The sequence below is a fragment of the Myodes glareolus genome, chromosome 22 (genome assembly GCF_982192425.1).
Source record: "Myodes glareolus chromosome 22, mMyoGla1.1, whole genome shotgun sequence".
Classification (NCBI taxonomy): Eukaryota; Metazoa; Chordata; class Mammalia; order Rodentia; family Cricetidae; genus Myodes; species Myodes glareolus.
The window spans coordinates 28,403,524-28,424,774 of NC_142047.1; the positions used below are offsets into that span (position 1 = coordinate 28,403,524).

General features: G+C 33.4%; 1 protein-coding gene across 3 annotated transcripts in view; it reads right to left on the reverse strand.

Moving 5' to 3' along the window:
• Cdh8 (cadherin 8) overlaps window positions 1–21,251 on the reverse strand; it is a 375,044-nt gene that overhangs the window by 61,292 nt on the left and 292,501 nt on the right. For all 3 annotated transcript variants that reach the window (XM_048431500.3, XM_048431489.3, XM_048431497.3), the window contains exon 9: window positions 9,080–9,201. In XM_048431500.3, coding sequence (XP_048287457.1) covers window positions 9,080–9,201 — 122 coding nt within the window. The remainder of the gene's footprint in view (window positions 1–9,079; window positions 9,202–21,251) is intronic.

The window sequence follows — 21,251 nt, forward strand, 5'->3', positions numbered from 1 at the left end:
ATATATATATAGTGGAGTAATATATATATTACTGAAAAAGAATGTCTCATTATTATAGCAGTAGCTTTTAACTTTTAACTTGGATAGAAATGGATCACTGGTGAAAACATTTCAGGTAGCTCACATTTCTTAACCCAAATTTAAAATTATTTGAACTTATTAATTTACATGTGTACATAAAAAGGATATGCTTTCATCAAATTATCTATGGTGTCCATAATCAAATAAAAAATTGTTGAGAATTATTTTCCAAGAAAGATTTCATTAAAATATTTTTTCATGAAAATAAAGTTAAAATAATCATGATTTACTGAACAAGTGAAGAATTGAAGATATTAAAGGAAACATACACAGATAAATCTTCAATACCCCCAATTAAATCAAAACAAGGAAAAGAACCCAGATGTAATCATAGTTCATATCCATTTAAAAGTTATTGACAGAATGTGTGGGCTAATCTATGTATTAGCCATCCAGTATTGGTCAGGAATTTTTTTCCTTATTCACCATGACTTCCTTAGCCATTTTTATAGATGGAAACACCATTTGCCTCCAACATGCCAGATGTACCTTCAGAACATGCATCATAAGTGGAGAGCTACAAGAAGGACCTAGGAAGGGTATGAGAAATTTCAAGGTCTCAAACAAATATATGAAATTTGGGCCCTCCCAAATCCACTAAGAAAAGTCTAACTCTTCATCCCATGTTTAATTTCACTCTCTCATATTTATTGACACTATATTGATTTAAGGAAATAAAGTTGATGTTTTTTGAATGGCATGTTTAGATATATGTTAGTTTTTTTCTATCTCTTTTGCTCCCTGAATTCTTTTGCTGACCCAACATGCATCATATTTTTTAAGTCCCCAGAAATAACCCATATTAAAAACAAACCACTCCATGTATTATGGAGCTTTATAAATACTGAATTAGTTTTCGCCTACAGGTAAACTGCAGTGGTCTTCACAACCACAATCGCTTTTCCGCTCTGTCTCTTCTCTATGCTCAATATATTAGCACATAGTTTATATGTCAATGCCTGCTTGTGTAGGCAAACTTTAATTCCTGAGCTGACTGAGTCCTATCTTTTATTCTTTAAAGGTAATGATTTCCTTCAGTCATTAATTTCATCTATATCTTTTTATTTAAATTTGAAATATTTTATAATCAGAAATGGGTTACAGAGCCAAAACCTCACACAAAATTCTTCTGGAAAATCATGAGACTTCATATATGCAATGAGAATACAAGTAAGCAAAATATTGCTAAGCCAATATTCTTGTACTTAGTTCAATTAAATATTTCTCAACTTTATTTAGTATCACACACAAAATACACAAATAAAACACACTCCATCACATGCACACACACACACACACACCCTCGCACACTCACAACCCCACCCCACCTCACAGATTATTATGCTATAGCACAAGTTGTGTTCAGAAACCTACTTTTAGAAATATTATCATCTACAACTTCTAGTTCATAGAAATAAGGAAGGTTTCTTCATATTACTTGAAGGGCTATAGAACTGTGCCTATCACTTTCTCCATCTTTTTTACTATCTCTGACTATATTTTGTACCCAATTTGCATGCTTAATACAAAGTCTAATCCTAAAGCCTGTCGATATCTAGAGTAGGTATTGCTTTCTTCAAAAGCATGATCATCCCCATACTTTGGGAAATCAAATGAAGCAAACATGTACTTGTGTTCATGTGACTTTCCCTTATCCTTAATTCTTACGGAGTAGTTAATAAGTTTAAAAATTATAAAATTAGAATTCACTTCAGGCTTTTAAATATTATTACCCTTTCTCTTATGATCATCAATCTCAGCCCAATCAAGGACAACGGTTTGGAAGAAGATTTAGACATTATGTGTTCCTCTCTGTAGACCCATGGAATTTGAAAAAATTTAAACGAATCGATAAACCAATCCTAATCCACAAGTTCATACTACTACTAATAAAAGGGTATCTGTGTCATTTCTTCTCCATAAAAAATATGACACTTATAAATAATCAGTGAATTTTTTAAAAAATCTATAGCTTTTTCTCTATGGTATTGACTTATTTAGGATATATTTGTATTGTACTTCTGCAAGCCACCTCAAAATATGTAACAATAACAAGACAACAAAACAGGCATGTTTCTATTAATGTATGTTTTATTTTTAGCCTTCAGCACTTTTCAAAGATTCATAGTTTGTTTATTCCTTTATCTACAGTGTTTTAGAATTGTAAACTTATTTTGCAAATTGTAAATACTGCATGTTTACAAAAGGACATATAAATGGTGGGAGTCTAGTTTATTAATGAAATCCATTTCTCTGTCATGCACACTTGTATCTGCTATCTGAAGATAATTTGATATAATTTTAGTTTGTCTCTTTTCTGACATACTTTTCCTTGTACAGCTTTAGGGACTGAACCCAAGGACTTCAGGCCACGCACACACTCCTCCATAAGCTGTACTCCTGACTGTATTTGTGCTGCGACCTTTCCTCTAATGTCAGTTGTAAAATTTTCTTGAGCACAAACACATTTGGATTTTAGAGAAGTTTACATCTTGAATTTTTAAATTAGAGATATTCAACCCATATTGCTATTTAATTACAAAAAAAGTCGATGCTTTAAATATTTAGTTAAACTTGTGGGAGGAGGAGGCACAAAAATCTGTAGTTCAGTGCTACCTACGGATGCATAAAGAGTTCCAGGCTGCCATAGGCTACATGAAGCTTTTCCTTAAAAGTAAAAGCAATATGTATATGTGTGTATGAATATATCAATATCTGCCTGCCTGGTGTTTCAAAAGATATGAGGGTTTAAATTAACTATCATTCCTTAATGCTGAGTCACAAAATGGGTGTCTTAGATGTGAATGACATTTGTAATGTTCTTACTCCATATTCTTCAACAATATTTTATCAAAAATCCTTTTAATTCTCTCAGAATTGTGCTCTTCAAACCATACTCCATTTACTAGCCCACTTAACAAAGTTTTGCTGCACAAAGTTTCTCCACATACAGGTTATGGACCCCAATTAACTAACTGTCTTTATTCTACCCAAGCTCAAGTGAAAAACTAGTATTTCAGGTATCCTGTTGAGGTCGTCAGTTTCCTCTGGTTTAAACCAACCCTGACTTTCACCTGGGTATGCAGATAGCTCAGGAAAGGGCTGACAGGAAGGTTGAAATTAATTCCCTTGTAAACTGCTTCACGAATCTTACAAAACACCCTCATTTTATTTTGTTGTGTTATATTTCAAAGAAAAGATCTCAGAAACTTAAAAAAACACATGAACCAAGTTACAGATTCATTCTTCCCTGAACCCCTTGGTCAAAGGATAATTATCATTACTTTTATATGAAGCCTTCTTTCTTTTTATCCAAGGTGTCCCAGAGTGCATTTGGGTAAAGTGTGCTATTTTTCTCATGAGTTGATATATGTTTCCGCTTTTGATGGCGTTCCTCATTTTTATTCAGAATTTTGATATTCTCATGGCTAGATTTCTAAGAGTTATTCTACATGCTTACAAAATTTTAAAATTCTTCTTCCTTGAGAAGTACAAAGAGATTCTAGAAATTGCAAAGGTGTTGGCACCTTCAGGAACTGAGTTTGAAACATTTCTGCAGTCTCATGAAACCTTTACTTCATGTGTGCTGGTGCATATCTTCAATCCCAACACCGAGGCAGGGGAATATTGTGAGTTCCAGGTCAGCCAGCTCTCCAGGATCATATTCCAGGTCAGTTAGGCATTGTGAGACTTTATCTCAAACACAAAGTAGAAAAGGAAACACTACATTGTTCTTCAGCCTTGGCTTCTATAGTGTTGCAATTCCTTAAAATGTCAAATTGCACAGCTAATAACCTCTATAAAATGTTAAATGATTCTATGAATTATTTCCCACCTACAGCAAACAGTTTACGTTACTTCTGTCTCCGTTGTCAACAAAAGGACTCTGTGAGACAAAAGGACTAGCTAATATGCTTGGCAGTTACAGTCTCCGAAAGGCTCCTTCCTCTTTATACTGTATGTTTACACTCACAAATATTGGTGTAAATTCTACTCAGATATGGAATTCTAGAAAATATTCTGACTCACAGATGTCCTCGGTTGTCAAGCAGAGAGATTGGTGTGGATTCTGAACTGGCTTAAGTTGATGGTTAGAAGTTTTCCAGTGTGCCTAATCTTTCTCATTCTCTAGTTTCACTTTTAATAACAACAAATGAAAAAAATAAAAAACAATTATCTGATACTACGTGAGATTCCTGCAATTTTGTTGTTCTCTACTGTTACCTATATAATTTTTGTTTCCTTCTAACTGGGAACTCTTGAATCATGTCTACAATGTCTTCCTCATTGGCCTTTAAGAGAATACTTTTGTCCTTTCATAGTCTTCTGATTTGATCTTACAATGATTGGTATGCCATAAATGCATAATTCATATTGTTCAATACATAGATGAACAAATTTTCATCTAAAGAGTTTAGTATGTATGCCGCCTATCTAAGAGTAAAGAAATTGTTTCTGTAATAATATTTGAGAAATTCACTTTTGAAATATGTCTAATTGTTGAATGAAATCAACTTAAAACATAATTATAAATTATTGTTACTCTGCTTTACATGGTAACTATGCTACATACCATCCTGAAGTGTGGGTGACTGTGTTTTGTTTAACTGTGATAATTCTATAATAAATACTAAATGGCTAAAATGTTGCCAAGGAGAGATAAAATTTAGAAGCTAAAGTGTTTTTCTGTTTGTTTTGTTATGTTCTATTTATAAACCAGACCTAACGACTTCCTTCTCAACAGCAGGTTTCCATTAGTATAGACGTTGATGAAACTCACATTATAATCCAATACATTCATTTATAGGGCAAGACACACTGTTTCATGAAGGAATGAAAAGCGTAAGCATCCTGTTGGCCAAGTATTTTGAACACTAAACAGGACACCTTGACTCACAACAAAATAAATAGCTCTTTTGTTCCTGGGCTGAGGAGCTGTTGGGAAGAAGCAGCTATTAATCTGTATTTAGTAAGCAAAACATTAGTACTTGAAATAAATACCTAGAAAATTCAGTCAAGGAAGTAAGAGGAAGGGCAGAGTCCTGAAATCTCGCTGGCCAAGTGTGACTGCTGCTCTAGGTTGCTTCCCCATGTGTGGTTCTGCATGTAGAGCTGCTGAGCACACTTAAGGAAGACACTATCTCTTAACATTTGTTACCTGTTCCTCCTCCAGTCCAGCTGGACTCCCCAGTGTCTTCAGATAGACTCTGGCTCACTCTTAGATCAACGTTTTCTGTACCTGTGGAATTTATCTTAAAATCTGAGGACTTTTCTTGATGTATTGTTATCTCTTTAGGCCCACTTAGCTTCTTTCTGTGTTGGGTGTGTGAAAGAATTTCTTGAAAATCTTTAAATTCTAAATGAGTGTACATGGAGCAGAAAGAAAATTTCCTGATGATAAATGTCTGATTCTTAGATATTGCATGGCACTAAGTGTCTCATGCTTAGCCAAGCCCTGGTGATGCTCAGTGACACTTAGTGACAATAAACCTCAATCAGAGGTATCAATTATCAGACATATTTTTAAATGCAATTCACATTCCCAGTTTTATCCAGGGCATTAGTCAGGATTAAGTGAAGAGAGCAGTTCTATGCATCTCATAAAACTGATAGTTAATTATTTGGTAGATGACCAAAATCAGACTCTGCTTGACTTAAATTTTGCAGATGTATACCACTTGATGTCATGTGACATAAGATAACTTACCCATATAATTAAGACATGGTGTTTAAAGAGAAAAAATAGTGATCCAAAATATTGCATTAACATTTATTGTTTAGCAGGACCATTAAATGTATTCAAAAACAAAAGGATTTGGATGGATTATCTATGACGGATAGGGACTCCAGATACTTTATGATAGTTATTGTCGCTCTCTCAAGAGACTCAGTTTTATGAACTCTATCTTTTGCTTTAGGATTTAGGGAAGGTCATAGGAACCATTAAGATTCACTTGGTTCCTTCAGAAGCATAGTTACCCCTCTTTTAATAAGATGTATTATGAAATAGAGATGATTACTCCGACATGGCAAAGGATCCTCTTTCTTTGCCTTCTTTAAGATTCTGGATGTGTGTAGAAAAATCAAATGCTGTTGATATGAATATGCTGAAGTAGATTCTCTATCTCTTTTATGAGTTATTTTAAGTTGCTTTGCATACCCTTCCAATCCAGACATTTATACTGGGTATATTTAAGAATTTGCCCTGGAGTATTATTAAATGTCTCCAGGTGCAAAAGCTATGAAGAAAGGAAGGTATTTCTCTACAAGTTTATCCAGAAATCTGTGTATTTCAAGTGTATGACATTAATCATTGAACAACACTAAAATAACTATTGATGTAGTGAGTAAGTGATACGTATTTTTTATTTATTTATTTTCATGATATTATGATAACTAAGGATCAACATTGTAATTCCATAGTGAGTTAGCCATTTGTGTTATATTATGAGAAATGACAAACACATAGTGTAGCTGGAAATGAAAGCATATGCTTGTAATCACAATACTAGAGTGACTGAGGTAGAAAAGTTAAAAATATGAGAACAATGTCAATGAAATTCTGGGTACAAAGCCATCCTGTGCTATGTACGGAGGGATTATCTAAAAAAAATTAAGGAATGAAATATTTCATTCATTAATATTTCAAGCTTTGCAAGTACACACTATAACGTTTAGTAACAAATAAAAATGTAGGAATAAAATAAAATATAAGAATTAGATAGTCAAATGAGAATAGTTAGACAGGAATGATATAAGAGACCTATATGAATTCTGGCTGACACAAAGATTTCAGAGGGTTTGAGGAAATTGTATAAACAATAGTAGATGCCCCACCCAGTCAGATCTATGGTCCAAACCATTGCAAAAACAATGGTTGATCCCTTCATGGAAATAAAACTCCAGTAAGCAGCCTGAAATCACACTTATAGAGGACACAGTGCAGTGACGCACACATGGCAAACACATTGCTCACAGAATAAACCATTCATTGTGACTTGCAAAATTCATAAAACAATAGAGTTTTTTATTTTGATGTTGCAGAGAAGAGGTGAGGAAACACTGTGTTGAATTTTATTCTGTTTTTTTCCTGATGATAAGAAGAACTGCAGAAAAAAATCATTAAATCCTTATAAACAGTCAAATTCCACAGGGTAAAAATCCAAATTCTTAGAGATCCATGCAGCATCCTTGTCGACACCACTATAGAGGCCAGTGTGTCTAGTGTCCATGCCATTGACTCTGAACTTGTGTGATGAGTTCTGCATGAGCAATCAAGTTCTGCTTAAATTCTAATGCATTTTGCAGAGTCTGTATGATATATAAATGCCTCCCTTCTATCTGTGGAGGCTCTGTTATCCTATCAATTTTCTGGTCCATGTAACAGCCATATCCTTGAACTTGACCTGCTACATTTTGATCAATATCTCCATGCTTATTAATCCAGCATTCTGGCTAAATAGTATCGTTCATATTTGTTCATGCAGGTACTTGCACACATGTGTGTACATGCACACACACACATAAACGCACACCGTGATTTCTCCTGCCAATAGGGTCCATAAATGGAAGATGTTTGAAAGGTATGATTCATACTGGGCAGATCCATATCATAAAATTAAGAAACAAAGCTAAGTTTGGAACACGAAAATAAAAACTCTTAAGGCTGAATGTCTAGTTACTTAAAGACGATGCATTTTATTACGAGAAGTTGAGCTTTACTGTGTGTGAAGTGTGTGTTTCATTTTGTTTGTTTTCTTTTCTTTTGCTTTGCTTTTTGGTAGACTGGGGGTGGGTGGGAACCTAAGCATTTAAGCAAGAATAGTCTAGAAGAATTTGCCCACTGTTTTATGGGCAGGTAACCCTTCATCCCTTTTAAAATATCAAATAAGAAAATGGAGTTAGAGAGCTACACTCCTATTCTTTTAGGATAATAAAAAAAGTATGACTCTTGTCAGGTAAGCTTCTTGGCAAATAGTAAGTTTAATTCCTACCACCCACATGAGGCACAAGAATAGTTGGATTAACAACTCCAGTGTCATGCTGTCAGCTGCTGTTTATTTAAATTAAAATGTCACCATCCAGAAATAAATTAGGAAGTTGAAAAATGATAAGTTTCTTAAACATACAGTACTTCAGCACCTTGTTAAAATAAATCTATTACATTTGTGGTTTTGTAATACTTTACATAGGCCAATTTCATTTCGACATTCAGAGTATAGTGACTTTTGTAGGTTTTGTTCTTAATTTTACTCACTCCCACCCTCTATCCTCCGTTCCTCCCTCCCTTCTCCCTCCCTCCCACCCTCCTCCCTCCTTCCCACACTCCCTCCCTTCCTCCCTCTCTCATCCCCTCCCTTCTTTCCTGATTTCCTGAATTTTCATCTTTCTTTCTTTTCTGCTTTATGCTCTTATTTTCTGCCCTTTATCCTTTCTGTCTTCACTATTTCTATCTATGCAATGCGAGTCCCATCATTACACATATAATTGCCTTATGGGCATTTCTAAAAATTGATATCTATCTTATGATTGCCTAAATATACATACACGTGTACTGACATAAAAATAGCTACCTAAAGCTTCCTATAAACTACCTGCTTTCCTGGTTCAACAATTAGGTGTTACTCTTTTAAATAAAAAGCATGACTGCAAGGAGCTGCTGACTAGATGCTTGTCATTTGAAGGTTGAGTCAAGCTCCTGTACTTTAAAACAGCACCCGCGCTTCACCCATATCTGATGAATCTTAAGACAATGATTTGGCTTTGGGTTCACAACAGAGCGAATCATTCCACTTTTTATGAGACAATTTGGTCATAAGTAGGAGGAGAATTAATATATGAAAAAGACAAATATTCCTTTCTGTTCCCATTCAGATGAATTTCATGCCTGTGACTTTGTAGAGCAAACCAGTGCAAATGCACACGATGATGCAGGTTAATTAAATACGAGACAGTTGTATACAAACATATTCAGCATTAACAACATGGAGATATTTACTTGGCCGGGCTTTCCATTTTCACATAAAAATGCCTCATATTCAGCTGCGAATTCAGGGGCGTTGTCATTGACATCCAGCACTTTAATAGCAACAGGCACTCGAGATATCTGGCTGTGGTTTCCTATGGGAAGGAAAAAATAGCATCAGCATTCAGGGTGTTTCCTTTGAACTTGTAACTCAACTTCCCTCTATGTCTTTTGTTGTCTCCCTTCATTAGGATGTTTTCCAACTAGAGATGGAGACTATAGCCTAAAAGTGTTGGTGAAAAACAGTCAATGTTTCACTCCTTTTTTTTTTTAAAAAAAAGCAGCAAAATAATATTATAAACACCATTTTCTAGAGCTTACTTCACAAAGGACCATATGTAAATAACTAAAAGGCATTTTGATTATGAACTTTATTGAAAAAGACAAATTTTAAAGGAAAATCAATGTATATAGCAAAGATTGATCTATTCACTAGGAGAGAAAAGTGCCCATTCTGAGCTTTTATTTTCTAAGCATGTATCTATTAAGATCAAGGATAAAAAGCCACTACAAGTGTAGAAATTAATCACTTGTTGAAAAGGAGTTTTTAACAATCATGAAAACGATAAAATTTTAGATGAACAATCATGTATCTTTTAAACTTTGTGTTTCATTAAAAATTTACGTTAGTATATTTTTTGAAAAGACCAGAAGACTGATATTTTCATAAATACTTTCATATAAATAAGATTATAGTCTTTCAATGTTTCAAGCTCTATATCTATAATAGAGAGTTCAATATATAATTTAAAATTGTTAGGTCTCTAAACTAAATATAAAGTATATGTATATAAGTGAACAAACACACAATATGATTGGTTCTTAATGGTATTGTTATCTTAGACAATGATTTTTTGTGAGTAATAAATGCAATGCAATGCAGTTTGACTCTGACTATACCATGTTATATTCTTTGATCTCCTGTAAATTATAGAGAATGAAATGAAGAGGGCCATTTATTTATTTGGATTACTGAAGCACCGAATATTTATAAGCAAACAATGAAGGAAAACATGTTTGGCTTTTCATATAGACGAATAGGCTTACATTTAATATCAAACTTCTCTTTTCGACAATTGATTAAGGAAAAAAATCTACAAAACCTAAAATATCACTATTTTTATGTATAAAAGGGATTTTTAAGGCACACACAAAATAATTACAGCCATGCTACAAATTTACTGTTACTATCTTGCTAACACTTAAAATTTGAATTCAGCTAAGTGGGAAAGCTTGTCCTAAAATTCAAAATTGATTTTATGATGTTTAGCTGACACTGATGACACGGAAATACTCTCATGTAAGTAATGGGACAGAGCTTCCTGAAATCAAGATAATGGTATCCAATGCCTCCCACGTTTTGCCCGTTTTACTTTGTTGTTTATTACCTATTGAATTAATTTCTTCTTTTATAGAGAAAGCATGTGACTCTCTAGTTTTAATGGAATGCAAATTCTAAAAATAGTATAACACATATCTCTAAGACAAGAAAATGACATTTCAAATTCTGTCTAGTCAACAAAACTCTGCAAAGGTTACACTCTAAATTCAAAATGACTGTGTCCTTACAGGCTTATATCGCTTTCTTCCCTGACCATGAGTGCTCCTGAAAAGTAGAATGAATTGTGTTTACAACAAACAAAGTTTAGAACCCTAACTTACCCTCCTTCACAGCTATTTTGACTCATTTTTCTCCCCAAGGAAATTGAAAGTTCAGAATTTAACATTTTATTGATGAAATTATTGCAAATCAACCTCCCTCAGGACCCAGCAATTCCACTCTTGGGAATATACCCAACATACTATAAAAGCATTTGTTCAACTATGTTCATAGCAGCACTATTTGTAATAGCCAGAACCTGGAAACAACCTAGGTGCCCCTCAATAGAAGAGTGGTTAAAAAAGGTGTGGAACATATACACATTAGAGTTTTACTCAGCGGTAAAAAACAATGACATCTTGAACTTTGCATGCAAATGGATGGAAATAGAAAACGCTTTACTGAGTGAGGTAAGCCAGACCCAAAAAGAGGAACACGGTATGTATTCACTCATAAGTGGATTCTAACCATAATTAAAGGTCTTTGAGCCTATTATTCGTGATCCTAGAGAAGCTAAATAAGAAGGTGAACCTGATGAAGATTATTTAGCTATCCGCCAGGAGATAGGAAATAGACAAGAGTCCCAGGTAACCTCGGGTGCATGGGGGGGGGGGAGGGTTGTTGGAAGGGGAGTGGGTTAGAGAGAAGGGAGTAGGGGAGGAATGGGGAAAGCTCGGTGGACTGGGATGGGGGGAGGGAGGAAGGATGAATATGGGATCAGGGAAGAATATATTTCACCTAAGGGAGTCATTTTAGGGTTTACAGGAGACTTGATTATATATGGGATCCCAGGTCCAAGTAGAGATCCCCAGATTGTTCTCTGGACAGAGGAGAGGGTGCCTGAACCGGCCTTGGCCCATAACCATACTGATGAATATTTTGCTTATCACCATAGATCCTTCATCTGGCAATGGATGGAGATAGAGACAGAGACCCACATTGGAGCACTGGACTTAACTCCCTAGGTCCAAACGAGAAGCAGAAGGAAAGAAAACGTGAGCAAAGAAGGCAAGACCAGAGGGAACCTTCATCCGACGATGAATGGCGATACAGACGGAGACCCACATTGGAGCACCGGATATTCTAGACTTTGCATTTGGTAATTTTCAGTATTATCAGCACTGTGTACATTATGTTTGTCTAAAGAAAATATTTTATACTGTAATAATACTAAAATTTATTCAGTTTTGGTCTTTCAAAGAGGAACCATTTTTATTGCAAAATTTGGGGAACATTGATTATCCTCGGAGACCTAAACAGGATCAAATCTTCAAATGTTCGCACATTTGTTGTGTTTATATTTAGTTTTAGAAATCTTTGGAAATTGAAATTGGATATCACATGGACTCTAGTGAATTCTATAAGCACTAGCAGTCTAATAATTGTACTTATAATCTATAACCCTCCATAAGAGGTTGTACAATTTAACTTCACTATTTTATGGTTCTGCTTTATCACTGAAAACCCCCCTTAATAAATTATTTTTTTAAACTTTTATATATCTTCACAGTAAAATACTGCTGATTGTTCATTTAATTTTATAATATTAATTCATTTAAATTCCTAGTATAATTCTTTTGTGTATGAAAAATTACAGTGAATGTCTAATTATTATTATTATATTGAACCTAATGACACGATTATTAAGTTGTCATCAAATCTAAATAAGCTGCTTGTGTCAAATAGTCAATACCAAGTCTGTCATTGTAGAGCATAGAAAAGTACATGGAAAAATCTATCCTAGACCTTAAGCAGTGTCTTGATCCTTTTTGATCCTTTGCAGTGAACAGCATGGTAAGCCATTGATTCAGGCTTACTGACAATGTTTGATAAGTCCAAATCTATGTGTATGGTAGTTGGTAGCTACTGTTTGCCCTTTGATGTCATATACACACATTTTATATACAAACACATATAGACTTTCTTCTTACTACTTAAAAGTGATAATTTATTGAAGGTTCTAAATTTTTAATTTCCTTTCCTTCCTCCTTCCCTCCTTCCCTCCCTCCCTTTCTCCCTTCCTTCCTGCCTCCCTCTCCTCCTCTGCCTCTCTCTCTCTCTCTCTCTCTCTCTCTCTCTCTCTCTCTCTCTCTCTGTGTGTGTGTGTGTGTATGTGTGTATATAAGAAGAAAGTTAATAAATATCTTGGCCAGGAATTCTAATATTAAGTTACATCAGCATTTTCCTCTTTATTTAGTATTTTAGAATTTTTTTCTTTAAAATATAAAGAAAAAGATAAACTGTTCCCATTGCATTGAAAAGTGACATTAATGCAGTAGATGCAGATGGTAGCCTCAACTGTCTTGTTGAAAACAATGGCATTTTAGTGTAACTAAATATGGCTTCAACTACTAAATGCCATTATCCCTTTTCTCTAGTGAATCCTTTTCCCTTTGAAGAATGGATCAAGCCATCCGTCTTCTAAAGAGACTAAGGTGTTATTCCACTGATATTAAGTCAATGAGACATCTTTTTTTTGGTATTGGAAGAATTTGGAGCTGAACATAAGGATCCAATTTTTGTGACAAATTTCTGTTGTCTTTTTATTTACTTATTTACTACTCGCTCTCCTGATAAGGAACTTTTGTATAGTTCATGGAGTCTGAATAACTTTTAACCTATGCCTGCACCTGTATTTTATGAGCCATGTCCTTCTGCTTCTCTTATATCATACTTTCTCTCTAGGCCCACCAGAAATAGTGCCTTCTGTAGAAAATGTTTTGAAGTCTATGCTAATCGTCACCATCATGGCCACCATCTCATCTCCCATCTTTCTTTTGAACTCACAAGAGGTGATGAACTATGTCAAGGCCTCAACTATTGTCTAATAGTACTAGAGTGAACTCTCATGATTATATTAAAGGTATAGTGTTGGAAGTTTAGAATGATATCATCCTATTTTCTAAAATTATAACAGCTGGAAAGAGCTTTATTCCTGATGTAATAGTGGCAGGATATTAGCTTGGGACCTAACATTTCCTTTTCTTGAGTCACCAATTGGGCCAATAAATTTTCACTACCTAAAAGCTAGGATATATGGAATAATTTATAGTGATACTAGTAAATATGCCCTACTACTATCATAGAAAGCAGTGAATTAAAAATAATTTAGTTATATATACTTTGAATTCAATCTCCAATTTATCATACAGAATGCCTTTAGGACATTTAAAAATACTGTAATCGTATTATGAAAAATTGTTAGTGTATTTGATTATTCATTTATTTATTCTCTGTTGCTCTTTTTACTTATTCAATATAGTATTATTTGTGCATTTACACACACTGATGTAATTCACTGACAGCCAACAGATTCAAAGGGTTTATTTTTAAGTTTTTAGTACTATAAAGAATTTACTTAGGGATGGACATTTTAATTTGTTTTAAAAATCATCTATTATTAGTCTTATTATTACTCTTGCTTTACAATGATAAGTAGACTTTCTTGTTTAGAGTATGAAGCACTTAAAAAAAAACAATAGTTCATTCTGTTACCCACAGATTTCTAGCAGGATATAAGAATAAATAATTTGATGACAAATCAGGAAGTTTTGTTGTATAAACTATTATATATAAAATGTTTATGTTAATATTATTATTTTAAAAATTACTATACATAAGTATGAGGAATAAAAAGCAAATGAAACCAACATACAGGATATGATTAGTCTATAATCCTAAACATCCCACAAATAAAACTTTTATATATTCTGGATGACTGAACATTACTTAAATTGCAATCAAGGATTTTCAGCACAAATTTCACACTTAAGTGCTGAAGACCCACTTTTTTTCTAAATCAATGAATTGATAAGATCTCAAATTTTAAAGATATTATAGAATAATAAAATTAATTATATATGCTTCTAAGAAAATTATTCAGGCTCTTTGTGACAGTTCCCAAAATGTTTGCCTTTCATCTAATACATAAACATTAAATATAAAGATATTATAATTAGAAACTTGATTAACATTTATTAAAGATTCATTTTCTAAACACAAGAGATGAACCAAAAGGTCTGGTAGGGAAATACTATCTCCAGTGGCCACAGGAATCAGGCTACTTTAAAAAACATGAAACGTGAAAGGAAAGACTAAATAATACCTTTTCTAAACAATTTTTGCAGGTTTATCATTTAACTCACAGTGACTCTCTGTCATCTCTCTCTCTGTCACATAAACTCAAAAACTGACCATAAGTTTTATGTTTTTATAACCAAAGTTATGGAATATTGTCAAGTGTTCAAGTCACGATACTTGGAAACTTGCTTCTAAATGGCTCAATGAACTGCTGCTATGTTTACAGGTATTGCCTGAAATGAGTATCCTTACCTTTTTATACTATAAAAAAGAATGATTTGACAAATTTATAGATGCTCATGGGATACAGTAAATAATTCTTGATCTTCCTACAAGTAGAAGGGTTGAAATCATGAACAGCAACTTATAGTCAAAGAGAGAATGCGAAATAAGAGTTTGTAATTGACCAGTGGATAAGAGCAATGACAGAAATTCAGAAAAGAAGATGAAGAGAATATATGATAGAAATGAAAACATCCTAGGATTTTAAACTAAACTTCCTAAAATGGAACTGTCTTGGAACATAATTTTAGAGGTAGGCTTAGACTCTTTAATGACTAAAGATAAGAAATTTAAGAAATACATTTTTGCCATAGGTCGTATAATCAATTATAAATAACTAAAGATTATTTGCCAACCCATAATCAGCTATAAGAGCTAGTTAGAATGCAGTTAGCTATCTTCATGCACTATCAACATGACATGTAAATGGTAATATTTTAAGAGACAGCTCATAGTTTATTATTGTGTGTGTTTTATGTGTAAAAGAACTGCTTGACTGAGGTTCTAACAGAGTCCCTGATTCGACTAAATACCTATTGAGGCATTCTACCCTCAAGTCCACCTAAAGAAATCTGGTACACCCTGACTTCTCTTAGAATTGGAGAGTGAGGGGGAGGGGGTGGGGGCAGTGGGAGGGAAATGGGAGGACGGGAGGAGGTGGAAATTTTAAATAAATAAATTTAAAAAATAAAAAAAATGCTGCAATATTAAAAAAAAAGAAATCTGGTGGTCACCATAATTCTAGAAAAATTTTATTGTGGTATTGTAAAAGAACACAAAGGGAGTCACCCTGTTTCATCCATGTAATATAAAGCATATCAACATAGTATTTTCAAATTAAATTTGAGTTTAATCAAATGAACCTTAGCACCTGAGGAGCAAAACTTTTGGACATAGCTTTTTTTGAGTAACCAATGAGTTTTCTCAGAAGAGGACACATTTGTTTCTCAATTTAGTTATGCTGTAGGCTTTAATATGTTGGAAACTTCCTTAAACTCTGGAGAAAAAGACTTAAACACCATAATCAGGCAAATTGTCACTAACTCTTCTCTGACTTTCCTGACCCCTAAAAGCCATCTTTCAGTCGATACTATTTTTATGTGTCAAATAGAAGAAAATGTTTGGTTCTCTCATTTGGTATATGTGTTTTTTTTTCTTTTTTTCCTTTTTTTTTTTTTCCTGTAAATGGCAGAATGCTACACAACCGAGTGTCAGGTAAACTGTACTGATCTCTATGTATCTACAATGACTCATTTATGGTAGGGTCCTTCCTTCAACCTATAGTTAGATTTTTTTTTTTTTTTTTTTTAGTCTAGACAGAAAGAGAAAAAGGCCCAGAGATATTTCTGTTTCCCTCTTGCTCAGAGCTAATGTTACAGGCTGGCAGAAGCACCAAGAGAATGACTGATTCCATGTGAGTTAAAATATGGACTTCAGTCCTTAAGCTTGTGCCTCAATCGCTTGTAACAGCTGAGCCATCTTTGCACATTCAACTTCATATTAATTAAAAGCAAGTTTATAAAAACCACCCTGTAAATTTAAGAGCCCCGATTATTTATATGCCAAGAACTGTGAGTAATTGATCATGAGGTGATGCTGTTCATTTATTTTTGCCTTTTATTTCTATAACATTGCCTACATTCTTTAAATGTATTTTTCAATTTGTTTTCATCATTGTATATTCTGTGACTAGAAATGTCGTTTGGGATATGAATGTGTGCATTTGCACTTTTGATTGTTTGTGTAGTATGGTTTGATTGGTTTGTCACTCAATGTTGTTGCTGAATTTGTTATTTTAAAGTATGGAGTCCTTCTTTTTACATCTTTAAAAATATTCTCATATTTAACTTATACATCTCTCATTTCTCTGTGGTACAAAAGGTAATAAAATAAAATCAAGTAATGGGTTTGTTACAATCTTTGTTCACTTCATATCTTTTAAAGCTTCTATGTAAACATCTCTAAATCTACTATACAAACTAAATTACATTAAATTTTATCATAAATTTTTATATTTTACATTTATTTTATGATTGATAAAAAAATTAATTGAAAATGCTTCACAGACCAATTCTATTTAGTTTTCTTAGACATAATATGATAATAAAGGGAGGCAAGAGTTTCAGATGATTTATGGGTATTTTTCTAACTTTCAGTTTAAATATTCTTCTATTCCTGGATGGAGAAGGGAGGGCCTTGGACTTCCCACAGGGCAGGGTACCCTCTCTTGGGACTGGATGGGGATGGGGGAGGGGAAGTGGGGAAGTGGGAGGAGGGGAGGAAGTGGAAATTTTGAATGATATTATTTATAAAGTAATAAAAAAAATAAAAATTAAAAAATAAATATTCTTTTAGCCCCAGTTTTTAAAAAGGATGATTGCAAACCACGCAAACACTAATATATGCACTCACTTTCAAAGGGAATATATAAATTCTAGAAATGACACAGTAAGAATTGAGTGATATGTCAACTCTTTGAATTTTGTAGAATTAATTCAAATATAGATGATGTAGAGAGAAAGAGAGGCAGAGGATAGAGAGGTGAAAGTCTGGTTCATTGAGAATATAGATATATTTTTACAGCCAGCTGTAAACATAATTTCAGAGCAAAGTAAGAATTATTGTTAATTTTGTGGATTTATATTAAATATTATAACCTAGCCAATCCTAAACATCCAGTATGTCCATTAAAGTTTTGTGTAGACCAGATCACTTTGCCCAAACTGACTCAGGTTAGGAATCAGTAAATCTGAAATATGTATCCAAAGAGCAAGACTAAAATATTTTCCTCTATACATTTCCCTAACTCTCTATGACATTTTAGTATATTTTGATAATCAATCTTCATTGTCAATAGGAATGAATTAGGAAAATCCTGGAGTTTTAGTGAGACTCCCCATTCACATAGTTTCTTTTCTTCTTTTATTTTTTTCAAGATCTCAAACTATTTTATTGATTGGCACAATGAAAAGAAAATATTTTTCCTTCATTAACTTGATTCTGATTCAGTATTAAGGCACAGAGGGTCCATAAATTTCAATAAATCATTTTAGCGTCTATCACTTGCTTAGAAAATGAGTAATTTTTTATATTTTATTTTATTTTTTAATTTAGTTTACATACCAAACACAGTTCCCCTTCCTCCCCTCCCCCTACTTCCCCTAACCCCATTCTATTACTCAGAAAGGGTAAGACCTCCCATGGGAAATCTAGAAAGCCTGATACAGCGTAAAACCTTAGGTCAAATTAAAAAAAACTAGCATAGTGTATTTGATTTTTCAAGTCATATTTTGTCTTTATAATGAAAATAACCAACATTTTATTAAATATATTTTTTCTTTCTTTTATTTTTGTACAACCATTTAATATTTAGAGTATTTTATTTTCATGTAAATAGGTTTTCTCTAATGCTTCAAGGTCTTGTATTAGGATTTGTTATAGTATAATTTTTATAATTTTATATGAGTTTTGCCTCATTTTATTTTTATTCTGCAGTTATAAACAGCATCTTTATATTCTCCGTACTGGTAGCAAATAAATACATTTAAAAATAACTAACAATTATGCAAACTTCACTTATGATTATAATCATAGCGACCTTTCTTTTCTTATAGATCCATTCTTGTTGTATGTGGGTGGTGAAAATATTCCCTTCCTCAAAACTTACAGGCTTATGTCTTTCATCTTCATGCCTTTTGCAACATTGGAGAAATACTCCAGTGTAATTAATTTAGATTTGAAATAGCAGAAAACTTAATCCTACATTTAGGCTTTAAACCATTACCATATTTCACTATTATGAATGTGAAATATTGATAGCTTGATATTTGCTACTTTTTTATATTGGTTATTCATCCCTTTGTTGTGTGGTTCTTTCATTATGAGCAAGAGATTAATTTTCTGTGTATCTATTGAAATTAGTCATAGACTTTTCTTTGTTTTCTGAATTTTATTTCACTATTTTTTTCAATGTCATACTTTGTACCCACATTCTCTGAGTGAAATATTATTTTGAGATATTAGTGATTGTGATTTTCTAATGTGCTACAATTCTGTGTATTAAGCTCAGATGGTTAATTTTGCTTTTTGCCACTATTTATATCCAGTTTTAGGATAAAGATTAGACTGGCATGACAAGAAGATGAAATATTTCTTCCCTTTTTTTTAAATTTTATGTCAACATATTTAAGCACTAGGATATATGTGTCAAGTGTTTGAAGTGCAATTTTGTCAATCAATATATATTGCTTTAATTTTTTTCTCATTTATGGTAACTTTCAAAGGCTGTTTTGTTTTGAACTTAATCTCTATCACAAGCGTTCGGAAAGTTATTGACATCCACAAGGCTAATGAAATCATTCTAAACAAAAAGTAGATTATGGGTGTTTGGGTAATAAAATTGCAAACCCATTGAACAAATGCCACTGACAAGCTATTTAATATATGATCACAATACCACTTAAAATTCTCTCATAAGTTATATCTACTTTATTTACAATTGTCAATAAATAGCTGTTGGCTTTGTTAAATTTTATTATTGTGCATTTGTTTCTCATCACATTGTCTTATATTACACTTAATTTCACATTCCAGCAATGTTTTAATCTATTTAGCTTCGGCCTGTGTGAAATAGAGGCTTAGATAATTGATTTCCACAATTTAGCCTTCCATGATATAGACAAATAGAGTTCCTAACCCATCAGATGAGGTGTTAACTCCATCCTATATGATTTTTAGGTCACCATTTTGGTATCATTCATTTTCAAACATATTAATTTACTTTGTTTATTTTGTTTACTTTGTTATTTTGTTTTCTAAATGATAGTAAGAAGTTTAAGGTTTAATGTATAATCCGGAAGAATAACAATTTGTAAATGAATTTCACTATGATAACAAGATGTCTCTGCTAAGGAAAGGTCTCTAAAGTGCATAGGCCACTTTAGACGTATTTTGGGTAATGTTTCACACGCACATGTTGAGAATAGTCTTTTACATAATTTTAGTCTCACATTTCACAATTTACCTAGTATATTAATTATGATATTTTAATGTTCTCTTCCTCTACTGTATTTATTTACACCTATCAGATGATCTGTAATTTGAATCATCTGGAGTTTGATTTTTCTTATTTTCACTTTGTCCTATCAGTTCTTAACTCTATGTTTGGAGATCCATTGAATAAACTGTCAATAGTATTGTTCTGTCTCAATGACTTTAGTTATTTCTCTTAATGAAACTTTTCCTTGATTTTTAGTACATTATTTTCCCCAGCTGACAGATGCACTATTTTTTTGAATGGATATACGCCTTGGATTTGATGTGGGATTCACTTTTGCATGTTGTGAATGTACTTTATTAAAATTGGTTAATAAAAAAGCTGTACTAGTCAATAGGATGATGTGGGATCCCTCTCTGTATGCTGTGAATATGTTTTATTACAATTGGTTAGTAAAGGATTTATTTTGGCCAATAATTTTGGCATATTTCTGACTAACTCTTTTTTTTTTAAAAAAAAAATATTCATTAAAAATTTCCACTTCTTCTCCACCTCCTTTTCCCTCCCCCTCCGCTTCTCCACCTCCTTCTCCAGTCCTAAGACAAGTCAGGGTTCCCTGCCCCGTGGGAAGTCCAAGGTCCTCCGCTCTCCATCCAGGTCTATGAAGGTTAGCATCCAAACAAACCAGGCTCCCACAAAGCCAGTCCATGCAATAGAATCAAAACCCAGTGCCATTGTCCTTGGCTTCTCAGTCAGCCTTCATTGACAGCCACATTCAGAGAATCCGGTTTGATCACATGCTCCATCACTCCCAGTCCAGCTGGCCTTGGTGAGCTCCCATTAGATAAGTCCCACTGTCCTAGTGGGTGGATGCACACCTCACGGTCCTGACTGAGTAAGGTAAGCCAGACCCAAAAAGATGAGTATGGTATGTACTCACTCATAAGTGGATTCTAGTCATAATTAAAGGACATTAAGCCTATAATTCATGATCCTAGAAAAGCTAAATAAGAAGGTGAACCCAAAGAAAATCATACAGTTATCCTCCTGGATATTGGAAGTAGACAAGATTGCCTGACTAACACTTACATCCTAAATTAACCCATTTTTATTAATCTGTGTATTGCCATGAGGCTGTGGCTTTCTGGATAAGGCTCTGTTCTAGTATCTTTCTCCTTCGGCAACTA